Genomic DNA, 18,885 nt, shown 5'->3' with positions numbered 1-18,885 from the left:
CTTTCTACCAAGATCTACAAGCAACTGTAGCCAAGATGGGTGCTTCGGAGATCCTCTTCCAGTGTGGTGACTTCAATCGACACATTGGAATGATGGCTGCTGGATATGATGGTGTTCATGGAGGAAAGGGTTATGGCACCTGAAACACAGAGGGTGAAAGGTTACTTGAGTTTGCTGTTGCCAATAACCTAGTTGTAGCCAACTCTCATTTCATGAAGAGAGATAATCATCTGGTGATGTACGAGTCTGGGGGAAATTGTAGTCAAGTGGATTACATCTTGGTCAAGCAACGCGACCTCAAATTGGTGCGCAATGCAAAAGTGATTCCAAATGAGGAATGTGTTACCCAGCACAAGTTAGTGGTATGTAACGTCAAACTATCACACTCGGTGAGTCAGCAGAAAGAGTTTGTGCCTAAAAGGTGTGTCTGGAAGCTGAAAGAGGATAACATACACAATGAGTTTAAGACCTGTTTGCAGGAGCGTGTTAACAACATGGTAGGCGGTGATGTTGAATGTATACAGACGGAACTCAAAGACAGCTTCCTGTATGCTGTTGATAAGACCTGTGGCTGGACAAAGAAGGGGTTATGGAGAAGACAAACCTGGTGGTGGAATGAGGATGTCAGCGGCCCAGTGAAAGAGAAACGCAAGCTGTGGAAAGCCTGGAAGAACAGGGGTAGCAGAGAGGATTACCTGGCAGCTAAATGCCGGGCTAGAACTGCAGTTTATTTTGCCAAGAGGAATGCCGAAGAGATCACCTTTGCTGGCATAGATTCAAGTACAGACAGCATCTACCGTGTGGCAAAGCAAATGCGCAAAGAAAACCAAGATGTAATAGGTGAGAAATGTATTCTTGATGATTATGATAATATGGCATTTGATGAGGATGCTAAAAAGAAGGCCTGGAAACAACACTATGAACGGCTACTTAACATCGAATTTCCTTGGTCTCAAAACCTTTCTACAGTAGATCCTGTCGCTGGACAACCATGTTATGTCACTAACAAAATGGTCTTTGATGCACTGAAGAAAATGAAAACGGGCAAAGCAGCTGGTCTTTCTGGCATTGTCAAAATGTTGCATGCATCCCCCGAGGTGTGTTGCCAAGTTGTTACGGATTTGGCCAATGCTATTGTGAGAGAGGAAAAGATCCCTACAGACTGGGACGAAAGCAGAATCCTTAGTCTGTTTAAAGGTAAAGGTGATGCATTGATTCGAGGCAACTACAGAGGCCTGAAGGTTACAGAACAGGTACTTAAGATCATTGAGAGAGTGGTGGAGAAAAACATCAGAGGTTATGTCAACATTGATGAAATGCAGTTTGGGTTTTGCCCAGGACGAAGTACCATTGATGCTATTTTCATCCTCAGATGGCTACAAGAAAAATATTTGGCCAACCAAAAGCATTTATACTTAGCATTTGTAGACCTTGCAAAGGTCTTTGATAGGGTCTCCCGAAGAGTGGTGTGGTGGGCGATGCGGGTCGTTGGAGTGCCTGAATGGATTGTCAAACTGGTATAAGCCATGTACAGTGGTGCAAAGAGTCGGGCACGGGTCAACAACTCACTCAGTGAAGAGTTCGAGGTTAAGGTTGGGATCCATTAAGGATCTGTTTTGAGCCCCCTGTTGTTTATAATTGTTAGAGGCCTTATCAAGAGAGTTTCGGGTTGGTTGTCCTTGGGAGATGCTTTTAGGCTGATGACCTGGTTATAATCGCAGAATCCCTGGATTAACTACTTGAGAAGCTGAACCGCTGGAAGGTTGGTCTTGAGGAAAAGGGCCTGAAAGTCAACATGGGGAAGACCAAAGTCATGATCTCTGGTAATGACCTAAACACACTGAGAATCTCTGGAAAATATCTTTGTGGTGGGTGCAGAAAAGGGGTTGGCCAGAATTCAATTTTCTGTAGTGGTTGCAAAATGTGGGTACACAAAAGATGTTCTGGTGTGCAGGGGAGGTTAGTTGAAAACCCAGATTACAAGTGTCAGCGTTGTCTCAGAGGAGCTCGGCCGATTGATGCAAGACCATGCAGTGAGGTAATGTTGGCAGGTAGCAAACTAGAGGTTGTCGATAGATTCGTTACCTTGGTGATAGTATCTGCCCAGGAGGTGGTTGTGAACTGGCAATGATTATCAGAACTCGTTCTGCTTGGGGAAAGTTTAGAGAGCTGCTGCCATTGTTAACCTGTGAAGCTGTCTCACTTCATACCTGTGGTCAACTATACAGCAGTTGTGTGCGTAGCACCATGTTATACGGCTCTGAATGTTGGGCACTCTGAAGAGATGACCAAAAACGGCTTGAGCGTAATGAAAGAGTCATGCTTTTTTGGATGTGCAATGTCAAAAGAGGAATATGAATTAGCACGTCTTCTCTTTTGTGGATGCTGAACCTCTGTCGCCTTGACACTGTTCTCAGATGCAATTGTCTCCGTTGGTTTGGACACATCCAATGCAGTAATTCTTGGATCAACAGATGTACTACCCTGGAAGTTGAAGGATTGAACAACCGTGGCCGACCTCGAAAAAGCTGGAAAGAATCTGTTGATTTTGAAGCTATGGAATATCTCGGAGGAGGCAACTCAAGACCATGCTGAATGGAGAGTTCTGCTGAAGACTGCTAGTCATACACACGTCTGATGTGTCAACTGACTCAAAACGGATAGTGAGTGAGTGAACTGCTCAACTAAGTAAAGAGAAATGGCAATGAAATGTCTTTTAGTTTATAAAAATAAAGATAAAAATTTAATTAGGTGTGTCCAAACTTTTGACAGGTACTGTAAGGACACTGGTTTCATCAGTTATAATATAATGTATAGTGTATAATGTTATAATGTTTATCGACCATAAACCGTGACCTAATGGTTAGAGAAGTAGCTTTGGGACCAAAATATTGCTGGTTCGATTCCCTGGACCAGCAGAAATGGCTGAAGTGCCCTTGAGCAAGGCACCTTACCCCCAGCTGTTCCCCAGACTGCTCTGGGTATGTTGTATGTCGTTCTGGGTAAAAGCCTCTGCTAAATGCCTGTAGTGTAACAATTATTAACTGGCCATGACATAAGTTTAGGTTTCATAAATCCAAATTTCTGCATAACTTGTAACATAAGTTACTTTGTGTAATTCATTTCATCTTTACCACATCTACAACATTGCTTTTATAATGGATATAAAGTGTACACATCCTGTTAAAATGATAGGTTTTTCTGATGTAAAAAAAAAAAAAAAGACCACGATAAATAATTTCAAAACTTTTCCCATCTTTAATGTGACCTATAACCTGTACAATTCAATTGAAAAACACAAAAAATAAAAAATTTACAATAAGCTGGTTGCATAAGTGTGCACACCCTTAAACTAATACTTTGTTGAAGCACCTTTTGATTTAATTACAGCATTCAGTCGTTTTGGGTTCACACCTGCCATCAATTAAAATGACTCTGATTAACCCCAAATAAAGTCCAGACATTTACTCCATTGCATCCTCCAGCAAAAGCCAGGGTTCGCAGAGAGCTTACAAAGCATCAAAGGGATCTCATTGTTGAAAGGTATCAGCCAGGAGAAGGGAACAAAAACATTTTCCACAGCATTAGATACACCATGGAGCACAGTGAAGACACTCATCAAGAAGTGGAGAAGATATGGGACAAGAGTGACATTATTGAGAACTGGACGTCCCTCCAAAATTGATGAAAAGACGAGACGAAAACTGGTCGGGGAGGCTGCCAAGAGGCCTATAGCAACACTGAAGGAGCTGTAGGAATTTCTGGCAAGTACTGGTTGTGTACTACATGTGGCAACAATCTCCTGTATTCTCCATATGTCTGGACTATGGGGTAGGCTCAAAGAAAAACCAGGGCTGTGAAAAATCCGTGGAATTCCGCGAATTTGGCTGCCAAAAATATCATTTTAGTAAATCATCTAATTTTGCAATAAAAATTGGGAGGGGAGGTTTCTTTTGCGACAATGACGACCGGTTTACAGCATTTGCGCCATGCTTACGAACCACGGCGCAAATCTTGTGTTCTTTTCGTTTTACCATTTGTGCTCTTTAAATACGCTTTCGATATCAACGGTTTTGAAAAGGAGAATTTCGCAGTATGTCCGTGTCACGGAGGGACATCATTCAGAGGGAGCATATAAAGCTTAGAACAGTGAAAAGGCAGAAAAAGCAAAGAAGAAACAAGAAAAACAAAAAGAACAAGGAGTTATCCTAAGTGCAGCAAAGCTACCATCCAAAAGGAAAGCTAAAGAGGTGCTTGAAAGAGACACCAAAAGAGCAAGGAAAAGCCATATAGAAAGTCAGAAAGAAAAGAGTAGGCTTTCTAAGCTGAAGAAACTGCTAACAAAGAAAAGGAAATAAATATAAATATTGCCTTGTAAATAGTTGTATATAGTTTTTGACTAGAATCTGTCTAACATGAACAAGTAAGACATTTTGGTATTGAAGAAGTTCAAAAACAAGAACATTAGTGACTATTATTTAATAGTCAGTCTATAATTTCCCCCCTGGAAAAGACATTATGGTACCCAATGAATTGATACGAATCTACACAAGAATATAAGTGAATTTACAATATGAGGTATGTTATTGATATATTTTCATTCTTCAAGTGAACCCTTATCAGTTAAAAGGTAAATCAGTTCATATTGTATTATTTCAACATAACAGTTCAAATTAAATGGCATGGTTGAGAAAATATTTGCTTTCAGGAGATGCTTCAAATCTATCAATATACACAAAATCTGTTCAGCTTCTGGGGCACTGTGGGCCCCAGGCCCCCTGCTCCTGGGGGGGCTGCACCCCCCAGACCCCCTGCTAAAATTGTTTCCTTGGATTTTGTCATTTCTGTTTCACAGCCCTGAAAAACATCCAGGCCTGGCTAAATTTTGCAAAAAAAATACATCAGCTCTCCCAAAAGCATGTGGGAAAATGTGTTATGGTCTGATGAAACCAAGGTTGAACTTTTTGGCCACAATTCCAAAAGGTATGTTTGGCGCAAAAACAACACTGTGCATCACCAAAAGAACACCATACCCACGGTGAAGCATGGTGGCGGCAGCATCATGTTTTGGGGTTGTTTTTCTTCAGCTGGAACAGGGGCTTTAGTCGAGGTGGAGGGAATTATGAACAGTTCTAAATACCAGTCAATTTTGGCCCAAAACCTTCAGGGGTCTGCTAGAAAGCTGAAGATGAAGAGGAATTTCATCTTTCAGCATGACAATGACCCCAAAAAAGTTTTGGAATGGCCCAGCCAGAGTCCAGACCTAAATCCAATTGAAAATCTGTGGGGTGACCTGAAGAAGGCTGAAGACAAGAGATGCTCTCGCAATCTGACAGATTTGGAGTGCTTTTGCAAGGAGGAGTGGACAAATATTGCCAAGTCTAGATGTGGCAGGCTGATAGACTCCGACCCAAAAAGACTGAGTGCTGTAATTAAATCAAAAGGTGCTTCAACAAAGTATTAGTTTAAGGGTGTGCACACTTATGCAACCAGCTTATTGTATTTTTTTTTTATTTAATTTTTTGTTTTTCCCCCAAACAGATTTGTTGGTTTTTCAAATGAATTGTACAGGTTATAGGTCACATTAAAGGTGGGAAAAGTTTTTAAATTATTTATCATTGTCTCATTTTTTTTACATCAGAAAAATCTATCATTTTAATGGGGTGTGTACACTTTTTTTTTTTTTTTTATATCCACTGTGCATATAATGAAAACAAAACCTAGTGTATACTTCATTCATGATGTGTACAGAAAGTAATATTTTTTTCATGTGAAAATAGACCTTGTACTGTCTTATCTGTATTACATTTTTGTCTTATGAAATTGCTTTGTAGTACCAGACTTGTTTACACCTATATGTATGTACAGTGGTGCTTGAAAGTTTGTGAACCCTTTAGAATTTTTCTATATTTCTGCATAAATATGATCAGATTTTCACATAAGTCCTAAAAGTAGATAAAGAGAACCCAGTTAAACAAATGAGTCAAAAATATTATACTTGGTCATTTATTTATTGAGGAAAATGATCCAATATTACGTATCTGTGAGTGGCAAAAGTATGTGAACCTTTGCTTTCAGTATCTGGTGTGACCCCCTTGTGCAGCAATAACTGCAACTAAATGTTTCCGGTAACTGTTGATCAGTCCTGCACACCAGCTTGGAGGAATTTTAGCCCATTCCTCCATACAGAACAGCTTCAACTCTGGGATGTTGGTGGGTTTCCTCACATGAACTGCTCACTTCAGGTCCTTCCACAACATTTTGATTGGCTTAAGGTCTGGACTTTGACTTGGCCATTCCAAAACATTAACTTTATTCTTCTTTAACCATTCTTTGGGAGAACGACTTGTGTGTTTTGGGTCATTGTCTTGCTGCATGACCCAATGTCTCTTGAGATTCAGTTCATGGACAGATGTCCTGACGTTTTCCTTTAGAATTCACTGGTATAATTCAGAATTCATTGTTCCATCAATGATGGCAAGCTGTCCTTGCCCAGATGCAGCAAAACAGGCCCAAACCATGATGGTACCACCACATTTCACAGATGGGATAAGGTTCTTATTCTGGAATGCAGTGTTTTTCCTTTCTCCAAACATAACGCTTCTCATTTAAACCAAAAACTTCTATTTTGGTCTCATCTATCCACAAAACATTTTTCCAATAGCCTTCTGGCTTGTCTGCGTGATCTTTAGCAAACTGCAGACGAGCAGCAATGTTCTTTTTGGAGAGCAGTGGCTTTCTCCTTGCAACCCTGCCATGCACACCACAGTTGTTCAGTGTTCTCCTGATGGTGGACTCATGAACATTTAACATTAGCCAAAGTGAGAGAGGCCTTCAGTTGCTTAGAAGTTACCCTGGGGTCCTTTGTAACCTCGCTGACTACTACACGCCTTGCTCTTGGAGTGATTTTTGTTGTCCGACCACTCCTGGGGAGGGTAACAATGATGTTGAATTTCCTCCATTTGTACACAATCTGTCTGACTGTGGATTGGTGGAGTCCAAACTCTTTAGAGATGGTTTTGTAACCTTTTCCAGCCTGATGAGCATCAACAACGCTCTTTCTGAGGGCCTCAGAAATCTCCTTTGTTCGTGCCATGATACACTCCCACAAACGTGTTGTGAAGATCAGACTTTGATAGATCCCTGTTCTTTAAATAAAACAGGGTGCCCACTCACACCTCATTGTCATCCCATTGATTGAAAACATCTGACTCTAATTTCACCTTTAAATTAACTGCTAATCCTAGAGGTTCACATACTTTTGCCACTCACAGATATGTAATATTGGATCGTTTTCCTCAATGGATAAATGATCAAGTATAATATTTTTCGTCTCGTTTGTTTAACTGGGATTTCTTTATCTACTTTTAGGACTTGTGTGAAAATCTCATGATGTTTTAGGTCATATTTATGCAGAAATATAGAACATTCTAAAGGGTTCACAAGCTTTCAAGCACCACTGTACTTGCACACTTTTTTTATTTTTTATTTTTTTTTAATTGAACAACAAATTGTGGTTATTTTAAACATTGATCTAATGTAGATTTTTATCATATCAATCCTCTATTTATAGCCTTATCTGTTTAGACATTAATGGGAATTTGATATTTCCTGCATGACCATGATTTTATTCACGTCGGTGGACAAACATGAGGTGATTCATGGATTGCTTAGCAACTTGCAGTTAAAATAAACACATTGCGTACCCTTGCTCAGTCTCTTCTCTCGTCCTCTTTTACTCACTCTCTTTTGTTTTCATTGACGTCAGAGGTGTGGACCTATTGCAAGGGATCATTATTTTCCATGTCAACTTGTTAGAGGACACACACACACACGCGCGCGCGCACACACACACACACACACACACACGCGCGCACACCCACCCTCACTTCTGAGCATTACTCACTGCTACCACTGTCAACCTGAATTCCACATTTTGAGCTGTGATTTGTCCTCTCGCCATTTTACTTTAAATTCCCTCTCTGTGAAATCGATTGCACACACCAGCCAGGAAACCTTGTATCAAATCAAGCACCAACTTCCTAAATGAAACCTACCTTTTGCTCCGTACTCACTCATCTCCACACATGCAGAAGAGACCTATAATTCTGTGAATGGAAACACAGTGTTTAGAGATTAATGCAGTGCTGACACATTCATCTTTCTTCATTCATTCATCATTTTTTTTTGGTAAATGTCCCCTTGTGTACCAGTCCTTTTATTTGATTTTTATTTTTTTTGTTTTGTGTGTGGTTTTAGATGACCATGTAATATATGGACAGTATTATGTAAGCCTTTTTTTCTCCCCCCTCCCCAAATCAGTGTGTGATCATTGGGTATGTGGGCCAACACCAACAGGCGACTAGAATAGAGGAACAGCTGACCACTTGGAATGAATAAAAATAGAAATCCTTGACCATATGTCCAGTGTAATTCTTGTGGTTTATCATTGGATTATGGGATAGACGAGGAAAGCACACTGTTTTTGTGGTCATGGATGAGTCTCCCATTCAGGATTACATTGACTGACTGTTGTGCTTTTTAACATGGTTGGGGAAATAAACGGGCCTATACTGGATCTTGTTTTATTCAAGATGGTTTTAATTTGTGTCTGTTCTGTGGATGTTTATCCTGTGTCTTACAGTTTTATTATTAAAGCTGGTTCTCAAATGGTCTGTGTAAAGTCACACTCATCAGCTTATGTATTTTTTTTTAAATTTTTTTTCTTGTTTCTCCTTGCTAGGCAAAGACAGAGTTTTTAACACGCCACTATGTGAGCAAGGAATTGTGGGATTTGGCATAGGAGTAGCTGCTGCAGGAGCCATAGCCATTGCTGAAATTCAGTTTGCTGATTACATTTTTCCTGCTTTTGACCAGGTGGGCTCTCTAATCTGATTTCTACTTTGCATTCTAATGTTTTTAGAAGCACCCATACTTTAAGTCTAACATACCATTTAAAAAAACAAACAAAACCTCATGCAACAACATAAAACTGTCTGAATGTCCAGACTTTCCAATATAGCAAACTAATCAAACCAGATTATAAGGACAAAATTATTTGTTGGTGAAATAAAAAGGTAAATATTTCTTTCATTCTCTGTCATTTAAAAGCTTACAAAGTGTAAACTGCATTCTGACATCTCTGGCTCATTATATTTAGGGCCCGAGCACCGTTCAGTGCGAGACCCTATTGTTTTTCGAAGGATTTTTCTACTTCTTATTATTATTCTACCGTGTTTGGCCTTATTTGAGGCATTTCCAATGCACAAAAACTCATGAAATTTGATACACACATCAGTCATTGTCACCACTACTCAGCCACAGACTTTTGGCCTCAGGCATGGCCCAGGGACTTCATAGCGCCCCTTTTTCCATTTCCCATTGAAATTAATGGGTAGAACTTTGGAATGATGATGTCATAAGGCCATTTGGCGTGAAATTACACATGGTCATTTTTAACGTACTCCTCCTAGATGGTTCATCAGATTCATGTCAAACTTGGCAAACATGATGCCAAGATATTGCTGAAGTTGAATTGCTAAGAGATTTTTGATATGTTGTAATATGTTGAAATATTATAATATATAATATGCCAAGATATTGCTGAATGTTGAACTTGATATCTTGAATATGATTCTGATTCTGATACTCTTTAGCCGTTATGGGCCTGTCTGGTATAGCGCCACCAACTGGCCAAGGAAAGGATAGGGCTTTGAATGTGTGTTTTGACACATGATGAATTTTAACATGCTCCTCCTAGACGGTTCATGAGATTCATATAAAATTTGTTATACGTGATGCCAAGATGTCGCTGATATTAAATTGCGAAGGGATTTTTGATATCTTGTAATATGTTGAAATGGCCTTATGATTTTAATATCTTGCCACATAAACAGGAAACGTGTCAGAAAGCCACAGTGCATTGACTGTATGGTCAGACACTTCTTACTTCAATAGATATTATGATTATGATAACCTGACACCCAATGGGCCTGCCTGTTATAGCGCCACCACCTGGCCAAGCAAGAAATGTGCCAGAAATTGGCAATGCCTTAAGTGATTGATCTGACACTTTAGAAAATATTGTGTATTATGATGATATTCACGTGTAATTCAGATGCCTAGCACAGCACCACCATCTGGCCAAGCAGGAAATGGGGAAAAATGTTCAATTTATTGATGGATTGATCTGAAACTTTACAAAATATTGGATATCATGAGTCTGATGATATAACATATACAATTCTGTGCACACTCGTACACACACAGTCATATGCATATTTATGCATACACACACAAGTATGCACACGCAACATTTATGAGCACTCTCTCTCTCTCTCACTCACTCACTCACTCACACTCTCTCTCTCACACACACACACACACACACACACACACACACACACACACTTTCTCTCTCCCTCTGACAGACAGACACACACGTGCGCGCACACAATAATAGCGGAGCACCATACCTAAGAAAAAATGGTAAACCCATAGAGTCGATTTTTTTGTGGTTTGTCCCTGTACGTGTACCACCAGTCATACACACCGCCTAGTGGTCAGTGTTAGTAATTACCAATCATACACACTGCCTAGTGGCCAGTGTTAGTAATTACCAGTCATACACACCGCCTAGTGGCCAGTGTTAGTAATTACCAATCATACACGCTGCCTAGTGGCCAGTGTGAGTAATTACCAGTCATACACACTGCCTAGTGGTCAGTGTTAGTAATTACCAGTCATACACACTGCCTAGTGGCCAGTGTTAGTAATTACCAATCATACACGCTGCCTAGTGGTCAGTGTTAGTAATTACCAGTCATACACACTGCCTAGTGGTCAGTGTTGGTAATTACCAGTCATACACGCTGCCTAGTGGCCAGTGTTGGTAATTACCAGTCATACACACTGCCTAGTGGTCAGTGTTGGTAATTACCAGTCATACACGCTGCCTAGTGGCCAGTGTTGGTAATTACCAGTCATACACGCTGCCTAGTGGCCAGTGTTGGTAATTACCAGTCATACACGCTGCGTAGTGGCCAGTGTTAGTAATTACCAGTCATACACACTGCCTAGTGGTCAGTGTTGGTAATTACCAGTCATACACGCTGCCTAGTGGCCAGTGTTGGTAATTACCAGTCATACACACTGCCTAGTGGTCAGTGTTAGTAATTACCAGTCATACACGCCACCTAGTGGTCAGTGTTAGTAATTACCAGTCATACACGCCGCCTAGTGGTCAGTGTTAGTAATTACCAGTCATACACGCCGCCTAGTGGCCAGTGCTAGCCAGTAAAGAAATAAAACAAGAGAGACTGGCTAGGATATAAGAAAATTCTACAACCCAGAAACGGATGGAAGCTCCGCTTTTAGGCAGTGCCTAAATCTATATATTAGTGACCTGCCATCATTGTGCATTTTGTTGCAGACATATGAAAACTCTGTGTATGTGTGTATATATATGTATGTGTGTGTGTGTGTGTGTATATATATATATATATATATATATATATATATATATATACACACACACACACACACACACACACACACACTGCAGACACAGGAAAGCTAAGATGACTTAAGATTACAGCGTGAGGTAGAGATAAGGAGGAGACATGTATAGTTTTGTGCATATATAAATATACATTTTCGCACCACAGAAACACACACACACACACACACACACACACACACACACACACACACTCTTACAGTCTTTGTCTGCCTGTCTGTCTCTCATCCGTCAAGCAGTCATGGCATTTACAACATGCACATCACCTTTGAACATTTGATGAATATATGACACGTGACTGTTTTGTTGGGTGGCGGGATGTCCTGGGTTGCGTAACCACACGTGCGAGGACCCGTCAAGGCCGCTCACTGCTTTAATTTGACTTGTATTTTAATTAACATTCAAATGAGCCAAATACAACATTGTACAATAATTATGTATTAAAATATGGTTCAAAGCATAGCAGACACTACACTGTGTTTCTTGTTTCATAACACATGATCTACAGGTCAGCATCATCAATGCTTTCAAGGGCTGGGTAGCCAAGACTCATACTTTTACAACCCCATTTCCAGAAAAGTTGGCATATTTTCCAAAATGCAATAAAAACAAAAAATATGTGATTTGTTAATTAATGTGAACCTTTATTTAACTGACAAAAATACAAAGAAAAGATTTTCAGTAGTTTTACTAACCAAGGTTTGGAAATGTAAACGGAAGTTAGAATCTTGATGCCTGCAACACGCTCCAAAAAAGTTGGGACAGAGGCATTATTACCATTGTATTATATCACCTTTCATTTTAATAGCAATTTTTAATTGTATGGGCTCTGAGGATACTAATTATTGTAGTTTTGCAACTGGAATTTCTGTCCATTCTTGATTAATCCAAGACTTCAGCTGCTCAACAGTCTGTGGTCACCATTGTCTAATTCTCATCATGATGCCACATACATTCTCAATAGGAGACAGAGCTGGTCTGGCAGCAGGCCAGCCAAGCACATTTCTCTGTGTCTATGAAGCTATGCTGTTATAGTCTGTGCAGAATGAGGCCTAGCATTGTCTTGCTGAAATAAGCATGGGCTTCCTGGGAAGAGACGTTGCCTCAATGAAGATGTCTCTCTAAAATCCCAATATATGCCCCAATATATCAATGGGTACCTTCACACACATGCAACTCACCCATGCTGTGGGCACTGATGCCCCCCATACCATCACAGATGATGGCTTTTGCACCTTTCTCTGATGATAAACTGGAGGGTTCTGTTCACCTTTGGTACTGAGAACTCATTCAGTGCATTTACATGCACATCCAAATCGAGCTACTGGCGGTAATCGAGCTAAGGGTCCCAGCAGGGGTGCCAGAGAAATCCAATCCTACATGCACACAAGGAAATCGAGCTATTGTGTGAGGTACATTGTGCACCCGAGCCACAGGTGGCGCTACACGCCCCATCGTGTTGGTACACTTCCGGTTGTCGTCATGAAGAAGAGCTATTCAAGAGTATAAACAAAGTTCTCCTTGTTCCTCCTGACCTCTTCTGCTGCTCGCTACTACTACTGTTGTCATGCCGACCGAGGCTGTTGTGTTTCCCACTTGTGGTCTCGTCACTTCCGGAAGGGGCAGTGCTGAAGTAAGTAGCTCGACTATGTAGCTCGATAGGGTTTACATGCACTAAGTAGCTCAGCTACAATCACATAATCTAGGTCGCATAGCTCGATTACGAGAAATCTAGTTCGGTTCGATTTCAGCCGAGCTAAGGTGCTTCCATGGCATTTAGAACTTCAATTTCAGTCGAGCTACGGCAGAAATTCGGTTTTCTCTATGTGCATGTAAACGCACTGATTGTCTGGTTTTCCTGAAAACAAACTGAAATGTGAACTCCTTTGACCACAGTACACATTTCCACTGTCTTTTGGGCCATCTGAGATGAGTTCACGCCCAGAGGAATCAGCATCATTTCTGTATAGAATTTGATGATTGGATTCCTCCTTGCGTAATACAGTTTCAGGTTGCATTTCTGGATGCAGTGGCGGACTGTGTTAAGTGGCAACTGTTTTCCGAAGTACTCCCAAACCCATGTGGCTATATTTGTCACATTAGCATGACGGTTTCTCAGGCAGTGCTGCCTGAGGGTTCGAAGGTCATGCACATTCAACAATGGTTTCTGACCTTGCCCTTTACGCACTGAGATGTGTCTGAATTCCTTGAATCTCTTCACAATATTATGTATTGTACATTTTGAAAGCTCTAAAATCTTGCATTGAGATGTTGTTTTTGAATTGACTAACAATTCTCTCATGAATGTTGGCACAAAAGGATGAGCCGCAACCCATCCTTGCTTGCAAAGACTGAGCCTTAGGCCATTATTAAAAAATGTTCTGTTTCTGGTCCACCGGCCAGGTGAGTGCCGTTTGTGCGGGTGAAATTTTTTTTTTTTAACGCCGGGGGGAGTAAACACAAAACTAGAGATGACAGTCTCTATGAGGCTCCGATGCTGTGAGCCTGTGTGTGTGTGTGAGAGAGAGAGAGGGCAGCCCCTCCCCTCTCTGCTCCCTGAGTGGAGCTCGTCGCCTTGGTAACGGTGCTCAGGTTCAGGGAAGAGACACAATATGACAAGCAAAGAGCGCTTTTTCTCAGAGTTCCCGCTCCTCGAACAACGGTGATTTACACGGAAACAAAAGGAGCTATTCACAAAATTCTTGCACATTGAGCGCTACAAGGCTCCCATGAACACATTGATGTAAGTTCTTTTTGTCCCTAGTGTAAAAAATGTGGACAATAGAGCGAGTTGAAAACAAGTGACTTTTCTGATTTTGCAGTCAGAGCGCAGCCAGGTTTATAATGGGAGTGAATGGGGCAGCGCGCCTGTCCTCTCCTTATTTTCAGGCTTCTTATTCAAAAACTGTAAATCCTATCGCTCAGGTAGACACATTGTGTGAATCAAGACAAGTGTGTAAGGGGCGGCACGGTGGTGTAGTGGTTAGCGCTTTCGCCTCACAGCAAGAAGGTCCTGGGTTCGAACCCCAGGTCCGGCGAGGGCCTTTCTGTGTGGAGTTTGCATGTTCTCCCCGTGTCCGCGTGGGTTTCCTCCGGGTGCTCCGGTTTCCCCCACAGTCCAAAGACATGCAGGTTAGGTTAACTGGTGACTCTAAATTGACCGTAGGTGTGAATGTGAGTGTGAATGGTTGTCTGTGTCTATGTGTCAGCCCTGTGATGACCTGGCGACTTGTCCAGGGTGTACCCCGCCTTTCGCCCGTAGTCAGCTGGGATAGGCTCCAGCTTGCCTGCGACCCTGTAGAAGGATAAAGCGGCTAGAGATAATGAGAATGAGAATGAAGACAAGTGTGTACAACTTTTGAGAAAATTGTGTGTGTAGAGTGAAATTTGTGGCTGAAAACACAGTTTAAATGAGAAAGTTTGAGCTACTTTTTCAAGCCCTCTACACTCTAACTTAACGAGCTCCACTGAAGTGTAACGCCATAGACACCCATTATAAAGCCTGAATTTCTCCAGATTTGATCATGGTGTTTGATCTGTGACTGATCAAAAAGTATAGAACCTAGCAAAAAAGTTGAATGCCAGATCCACACAGTAGAAGTTTGTCTATGTTTTAAAGTTTGAATCATGTCTCTAGGTGAAAGCATGCCAGAGCAGCGGATGTTTGAAAAACATTGAAAATGTGCGATTTTTTTTCAATTAATTCCATAGAAAATGAATGGGAAATTGTGTGATTTTTTTTTCGCGACTACGTCGTGAAAAAAATCATAGAATGCTGAACAAAGTAATAGCATATCGAGTCTGATCGAGCCACACGTTTTGATGTATTGTTTGTCTGTGTGCGATGTACGGTTATTGGGTTATTCGAAATTGAAATTTGTACAGAAGATGAAAAACGGAAGAACGAGTTTGCTGTGCTTTGTTCCCTATATGGGAGTCAGTAGTTTGTAATGCATAGCACTGCATCACTAATAATAAACTCCTGTGCACGCAGTTCCCAGGATTAAATGTATTTTCCACAGACCATTTGTTTATTCACTTTACTAAAATACAAAGTAAAATGGCAGTAAATCATCTTTCTTTTCTTGCGTATTGCATCATGAGGCGTTCCTGGCTTGTAAATCTCTTATTTTCAGTGCATGACACATTCACGCAGCTGAGCATGCTATGAATTAACAACGACAACGGTCTGCAGTGACGGCTACACAATTAAGCACTCAGCGAACATTTCTCCATTTGTGTATGAAAATACACTCCAACGATTCAGTTTGGTTTCATTTACAACCAACGGTGTCTTTTGATGCCAGCACATAATTGAACAAGAGAAGACTGGTTTACTGGAGACAAAATAAGCGTTATCTCTGCTTCTATTCCCTCCAATGTCGCCTCCGACGGCCCCGACACACTACTGCCTCCGCAGAGTGCGCGCGCACACCGCATGTCGGCCCGCAGATGAGTTACTCTCCCTTGATCAACGAAGTCGGCGGGGAATTTGTGGTTATTATCGGTACAAACAGCGCGAATCACAACTTAAATGAGTGCGGTTCAGTTTGACATTGTCAGTCCGTTAAATAAACATTTAATTTTATTAAAATCAAAAATTAATACTTAGAGCCTGTGGGCTACAAAAATAATAGTCATTAAAGTAGCCGGCTGGACTTAATTGTGTAGTCGGCTGTATGGCCGGCAGCCGGCGCTTGTGGAAAGCCGAATCAGCTCTGCACATGCGCCGTGCGGCACAAAAAAATGGCAGCCACCATGAAGGAAGGAGATCCGGAGTTTTCAAACATTTGCTTAAGTGTGAAATCGCAGAATGGTATTCTAGCGAACAACAAAATAGTAAAGATTCAAAAAAACAAATCATTCAGTGATCATTTTAATAGTGTAATTTCATCCGAACTAGGCCTAACGGTCGATTTAGAACTACAAAAAGTCCATGTGTCGGACATTTTAAGTACCTTTGCAAAAGTTTTGCAAATGTTGCAGTCAGCATTTAAAATGCTAACTTAGTTTTTGTACAAGTTTCAGTTGATTAAACGGTCATTTTATTAAATGTGTCTGCTTTTGTAATAAAGTACTGAAAGAAAAAGCAAACACAGCATTGTGATTTCTTATCCATCCATTTAAAAAAAAAATAAAAAAAACAAAATCCCTCCCTCCCTACTGAAATTTTTTTTGCTCACCCGGTGGACAGGAAACGGATTTTTTTTTAAGGATGGCCTTAGGTGCATGCTCCTTTTATACCCAATCGTGACCATAACTAACCTGCTTATTGTGGAATCTTCCAGAATGGTATTACTTGAATATCTTATGAACTTTTCAGTCTTAATTTGCCTCTGTCCCAATTTTTTTTGAGTGTGTTGCAGGTATCAAATTCTAACATTGTTTATATTTACAAAATACAATTAAGTTGGTCAGTAAAACTATTGAAAATCTTTTCTTTGTACTTTTGCCAGTTAAATAAATGTTCACGCAAATTAACAAATATTTTTATTGCATTTTGGAAAATATCCCAGCTTTTATGGATATGGGGTTGTACATCAATAGGTGGATCATATTTGGGCAATGAGTCAGTTTTGCAAGGCAACATGCAGACCAAAGCAATGAGTGCTGTAAGATCATTGAGAGTTTTAAGCACAGAAAGTAAATGCTGTTTTGACCATTTGATATTTCTGTACTTTACTGTAGACTTGGAATTGATAAGTTCTTTCTATTCAGTAAATCAAAAATAAACACAAATTACCTGTTTGGAAAGGTTTTTGGACACTTAAAAATGGACATCATGCTTCCAGATGCTGCAAGTTTGGTTTCCTTAGTACTCTCAACACAACCTGACACAGTTACGGTTGAGACATTTGCAAAAACCACAAATGTTCTTCCAAAGACCAGATTCAATTACTCTCTCTTAAATATACTATGCCAAAGAACAAAAAAAAAAAAATCACCTACTTTAACACTTTGTTAGCCTGAAAATCTCTTAACCTGATGATAAAACCTTTTTTTAAGCATTAAAATGTTGACTTAGTTCCAGTGTCCTTTTATGTTCTGTATATTGTGAACATGCTGTCCTCATGAACACGTGCTTGCATTGTGCTGATGGAGTTGGAAGATTGTAGAGCCTCCAGAGACATGGAAGTTGTGGAAACGCTGTACAGTGGTGTTGGTGACAGTTTTGTAGAGCCTTGCACATCGCAGTAGTGATTCACCTTGAAGGATAAATAGAGTATTAGCTGGCTGAGAGAAACTTGCAGATTTGGTTCATCTGATATTGAGCCCTGCGTGTCCTCACCTTGCCGAAGATGGATGAGTTTTCACTCCTTCGTCAAGGAAACCGAATATTTGATGTGATAATGAGTGGGTGGGGGGGATTTTAATATGGTGGGACCTACTGCCTGGGGAATTGAAGCCAGACTCTGAGTCATCTCGCCTCTCTGCACGTCCATCTTTTTTTTTTTTTTTTTTGCTAAGTGTTTTTCATTGCATCAGTACTACCATGTTATTGATTTTAGCTTCATTTGCAGTTCAAATGTGCTTTGTATGAAGACATAATTTCAAGCAGTTTGAGGGGCTTTTTTTCTCAACAAACTTTATATGCAATACATTTTAATGACATTGAAAAGAAATGGTTTGCAGTCTTAGCAGTGTTCTTCTAAGGATGGCAAAAGATGGATATGTGCAAAGTTTGTTTTCAATAGAGGTATAAACTAAGTGTATTTCTTAATCATAACTCTGTACATGTTGTATACCTTTTTTAAAGATTGTAAACGAAGCTGCCAAGTACCGGTACCGTTCAGGGAATCATTTTGACTGTGGGAAACTGACCATCCGAGCACCGTGGGGCTGTGTGGGCCATGGTTCCCTCTACCACTCCCAGAGTCCTGAGGCCTTCTTTGTTCACTGTGCTGGCCTTAAGGTGAGCCTTTACAAATACAGCACTCCTTGTTCTAAACTCGTATGACATGATGTGAAGATTAGTGAAGGGTACAGTAGGTCAGAAAATAGGATATGATAGAGGAAGCACAATACAAATTGACGCATTGTAATTACATAACATTGACTTCTTCCAATGAATGACAGCGGTGTAAAAATAGGCTTTCTTATGTACACCAATGGATTTTGCACTATTATATTTGAGCTGCAAGTCTACAGTAAATCCAGGATGAACTTTTAAGCTACGGTCATGATGCTTTGCGATGGATTATTGGTGAAAATGCGACGTTTTGGTGACGATGCATGGCGATATACAGGCGAGCTAAAAGTTGTGGTCACACAGCAGGTGAACACTTGACTGTCATGCTTTTGCACGCTTGAGGACCCAGTTGTTATGGGAAACGCCTGATGCTGATTTGAGCACAATCAGTATGCGC

General features: G+C 40.6%; 1 protein-coding gene across 1 annotated transcript in view; it reads left to right on the top strand.

Moving 5' to 3' along the window:
* The window catches only part of bckdhb (branched chain keto acid dehydrogenase E1 subunit beta), a 196,880-nt gene that overhangs the window by 15,314 nt on the left and 162,681 nt on the right, over window positions 1–18,885 (top strand). The window contains exons 4-5 of the mRNA XM_060922307.1: window positions 8,744–8,877; window positions 18,276–18,431. Of these exons, the coding sequence (XP_060778290.1) occupies window positions 8,744–8,877; window positions 18,276–18,431 (290 nt within the window). The remainder of the gene's footprint in view (window positions 1–8,743; window positions 8,878–18,275; window positions 18,432–18,885) is intronic.

Source organism: Neoarius graeffei, chromosome 5 (genome assembly GCF_027579695.1).
Source record: "Neoarius graeffei isolate fNeoGra1 chromosome 5, fNeoGra1.pri, whole genome shotgun sequence".
NCBI classification, from domain to species: domain Eukaryota; kingdom Metazoa; phylum Chordata; class Actinopteri; order Siluriformes; family Ariidae; genus Neoarius; species Neoarius graeffei.
The sequence above is the reverse complement of the archived record's forward strand: the minus strand, read 5'-3'. Positions and strand labels throughout refer to the sequence as shown.